The sequence below is a fragment of the Aplysia californica genome, unplaced genomic scaffold (genome assembly GCF_000002075.1).
Source record: "Aplysia californica isolate F4 #8 unplaced genomic scaffold, AplCal3.0 scaffold00281, whole genome shotgun sequence".
Classification (NCBI taxonomy): Eukaryota; Metazoa; Mollusca; class Gastropoda; order Aplysiida; family Aplysiidae; genus Aplysia; species Aplysia californica.
Genome location: NW_004797551.1, coordinates 49,642 through 54,223, shown reverse-complemented (window position 1 = coordinate 54,223; position 4,582 = coordinate 49,642). Strand labels below are relative to the sequence as shown.

The 4,582-nt window shown below is 40.7% G+C and overlaps 1 protein-coding gene across 1 annotated transcript in view; it reads right to left on the bottom strand.

Moving 5' to 3' along the window:
- LOC101850965 (glycerol-3-phosphate dehydrogenase [NAD(+)], cytoplasmic) overlaps nt 1-4,582 on the bottom strand; it is a 29,578-nt gene that overhangs the window by 6,759 nt on the left and 18,237 nt on the right. Inside the window, exons 5-6 of the mRNA XM_005101382.3 lie at nt 2,763-2,878; nt 999-1,119 (exon numbers count right to left, since the gene is read on the bottom strand). Of these exons, the coding sequence (XP_005101439.1) occupies nt 999-1,119; nt 2,763-2,878 (237 nt within the window). The remainder of the gene's footprint in view (nt 1-998; nt 1,120-2,762; nt 2,879-4,582) is intronic.

Here is a 4,582-nt window from a genome sequence, read left to right as displayed (position 1 = left end):
AATAAATGAAAAACTGACTTCCGAAAATAACTTTAACTGCCCAGGAGTAACATCAGTTCATTTTAAAGTAAGGGAAGATCATTGTACAGATTATGGGCCTGACCAAGAGTTACTGTGGATTCTTCCCCCTGGCCATTCGGGTAAGATCCCGGTTCACCTAAGATCCCGCATTTTCCTGGCTCCCGAGCACCGGGACTTTAGGCGGAGACTACTGTACTTCTTTTCTTAAAGTGACTCAAACATTGAATCTTCAATGACCAGAATGCATGTCTTCGAGAAGCTAATGAAGACTGATATATGTAACATTTGTCCCATGTCAGTATGGCAAACTTCATCAATGACTTACTTCTAATTCCCAATAAACAACAGTCCTGGTCTGTACATTGAAAGTTTATATATAAAGATTTCCACCTACAAAGTTCACGAATTCAGACCCCTAACACAAAACCTGACCTAAAACAACCTTCCTTTATCCTGTATTTAAACCCTTTCCCACTCCCCCAAATACCTATCTACTTCAAATCTCATCACAAGCTTCCTTCTGCATTATTCGACATACCAACAGTCCATTATTTACTCCTCCGCAGTCCAACACAACAAGATCTTCCACACCAGCTTCTCCCTCCCGTCCCTACCACACACAACACCTTACATATACTGCAGCCAAGGAAAGATGCGAGACCTGCTGACAAAATGAGTTATTTCTTGCAATCCACAAATGAGTATATTCGCTAAAATTCAACACTAGGGTCAAATTTGTAGATTTCTATTAATGTCATATTCGTTAAATATAACATGTCTTTTATTATTTCATACTTATAAATTGTAAAAACTTCACCTATAAGCGTGATGTAGCAATTTCTATTGGGCTCGAATCCGAATAGTAACTCATTTCGTCAGCACCCTTCACAAATGTCAAAGACCTCCTCCTTTTTTAACATTGAGTCAAAGGGCACGAACTCAAAGGCTACTGGATTAGCAAGAAGAATCCACTGTACCTGGGTAAAACACCTCACAGAACTTGATCATCTCCATCAGCCCCAGTCGGATGACAGCAGCCTTCGTGTTGTCCTTGAAGCCGAGACCGTCTGTAAAACCGGCTGCTGTCGCAACGATGTTCTGATGGGAGTAAAAATAGCTCAGTATGCATGGCATTGGTTCATCTACTTCCTCTTTGTCACATGCCAAGGCAAAAACCACATCATGCATACTGTTTTAAAATTGTCTGCCAAGGCGCACAAGACCATACACAGGCCTTTATCTGTCCCAATCGGAAAAATTTTGAAATTATGAAAACTAAGCCCAAAAATGTGAAATTATGCGATTCTGTTAATTTTAACAGAGAATGATAAAGGAAAATTATAAGAAATTATGCAAAAAATTATCGAATTTTGCTAAATTATGCGGGGCGCATAAAACCACAGGCACAGCTATATGGCAAGGGTTCAATACCGCTTTGAGAAGCAGTGATATGAAAGCAAAGGGTTTAACATTTTTTTAAAAAAAGAAGGTATTTTTAGAGCCCCATCGACAAAACTTAGAACAAATAGGCCACAGGCTTTGATCATGGAGTAAAGGGTAAATTTTATCTCAGTTCGAGAAAAGTCAGAAACATCCCGGTCACATTGTAAATGTTTCACACACCCACTGACACAACTTAGATAATTAATTTAAGCGACAAGTAACTTCAATTTTTGCTAGTCAGCGTCAAACTGGGTTGAGAAGGATACAACAGTCTCTAACCCACAGATGGTGCACGTCAACCACCCACTTATGTGAGTCTTGTAGGGAATAAAACTTTATAAAATTGATTACCCATGGAACTAAGACAAACAAAAACACATGATAGCTTCAAGGTACATCTTAAGCATTTTCTGTTCCTACAGGAAATGCGCTATATAAATGTTATATACAGTCAAACCTGTGTAAGACGGCCACCCATTGTCAAGGAGAAAAGTGGCCGGATAAGACAGGTGGCCGTCTTAGGCAGGACTGATCAAGATGAAGAAAACAAACCATTCCCATCTGAAGTCCCAATCGAAAGTTGCTGCACTGTTTCTTGTTTTTGTTGTTGTTGGTTTGTATTTTGTTTGTTATTTTTATTTCGTTGCTGATTTTGCGCAAGAGTGACAATAAAACAAAATGTATCAGACGAGGAAGACCGAGTACCATGTTAAAACAAACACATGGGTCGCCACCACTCGGAGAACGAGTGACGTGTTCATGTAGTTGACGTCCATTGTTTCTTTGTTACAGACTGGGTAAACTGTGACCACCCATCTCACTTATGATTTGTGTATGAGTTCTGGGCGGCGCGGGGCTTATGGGTTATGAGGGGTCACATGCTTACCTCACCAGCAGCTGAAAATTGGTACCTATTGGTCAACAGCGGGAGGGGCCTAACCAACATGATCAGTTGGAGGGACTACCTAACAACAACGACAGGTGATTGAATTATGACAGCTCACCCACAACGCCAGGGGCCAGTGCACAATTTATGACAAAACGTAATGGAGTCACTAAGGTGGCCATCTAAGACAGATGTTATTGCTTAGTGTGATAGGGGTTGTGTGTTAAAATATGGTGGCCGCGGCCGCGTTGGACAGGTGCCCGTTTTACACAGTTAAATTATATAGAAAAAACGCAAAGGGGGAAATGGAAAGTGGCCGTTTGTACAGGTGGCCGTCAGGGCAGGTTCGACTGTATTATCATTATTATTATTATTACAAAAGATTTTCATGAAATCTACACTATAAACATACCTTCAGGGCTCCGCAGACCTCAACCGTTGTCTCGTCTTTGACGACGACGATGCGGAAATAGGCCGTCTGAAAGAGGGCCTTCAACTCAGTTCCCAAGACAGCAGTGTCCGAGCACCCTGAACAATCATTTGTTTGTTTGATTAATAAGTTTAGTTTTAAAACGAGTTTTACGGCACTCGCAACCCAAACAGGTCATGCAAGTGTTGAGGATGAAAGGTGTAACTAGAGAGAGCCATACTATGAAAAGAAGGAGGAGAGATAAGGAGGATAGATGTTAAAGGAAAGAAGGAGCAAACCCCACCAGAGCACCCGTAAACCTCCCACAATTGTTTGTTTGTTTGAGAAAGAAGATAATACCTGTCACTTAACGTGCATAGAAAGAGTATGACTGACAAACAGAAATGAAAGAGGGACAGAAAAGAAGATGGACCTGCCCGTGGCACTCTCCAACCTTTTGCATCCTGAGCGATCAAGACAAAAAGCCAGGCAAATACTTTACAAGCACACTGCTGTTCTATTGTGACAGTACCTCCAAGGACAGTACAGATTTTTTAAAAGTGACAACACGCTCACGACAACAGCAAAAACAACCTGTCAAACACACAAGTGAGAAAAAAGTTGCATGTATACCAGTCTCCCCCCCCCCACCCAAAAAAAAATTCAGATGCTACCGAAGAAAAATCATCCTCCAAAATAAATTGATTTTAAAACCAGAACCTTTTCAGACGCATTGAAAATACAAAACAACTGTTGTTCTAACATGAAAGAGAAGAACATTGTTTTAGTAAGATTTTTACGGCACTTGCATCACAGTTAGGTCATATAAGTGCCGAAGATTAGAGGTGTTACAAGAGAGTAACAAACACAAAAAAAAGAAGCAGGAGAGATATGGACAATAGATGTTTGATAGGAAAGAAGGAACAAACCACACTACAGCACCCGCCAACCACCTACAAAGAAGAACAGAAACACATGGATCCACGCTGAGGCATTACATGTTGCTGCACGTTTCTTTAAAAAAATCCTGAAACTGGAACTAGCACAAAGTGTTGGTAGATAGGGGTTTCACAGGAGAGGCGACCCACATCTTCCAAGCCAGCTCCCGGTTTCTTCACTAGTGGGTCTAACTGATAATCACCACCAAAAACCTTCTTTTTCTCATTGCTTAAGGTTTGATAGCCACACAGAGCCCCCTCGAAGCAGCGTAAGAGGTTCAGTACAGCAGCAGCAGGTCTCAGAAGTTTTGTTGTGGGCCGAAAAGTGAAAAGAAATGATTTTTTTGGTGAATTAAACATTCCGGCAGGAACTGTTCTGTAGCTGATTGACTCATAGAAAGCTGAAAGCAACAATGGTGACTTCCACTCCGGTTATGGTTATATTTTACAGGGCCTGCACAGGAAGAAAATCTAAAAACTGAAAGTGTAACAAATCTTTCCTTTTCTTTTTTTGGTTTACATTATTGCTATATATATAGGCCTAATGTCCAGCACTGGAAATTCATCTCAGTGTTTACATTGGTCAGGTCTTGTAAGGATTCTCGTTGATAGCACTACGTTAAGGGTATTTTAAATTATCTTCATTGGGAACAAGTTCCGTCTATTAGAAGAAAAGCACATCCATCCACTGTCGAAACTGGTGACCGATTTGAAAAAAGAAAACTGGAAGATAAACAAACTATAAAAAAAGGAGAGAAAAAAGGAGCCTAGAGGTTAAGGTGTTGGCCTCTCATTCAAAGGTCCCGGGTTCGATTCCGGGTAGCGACCAAAAAATTTTCTTCTCTAAAAATGTCTCCTTTCACATCCTTTCCTGATCTCTAACAA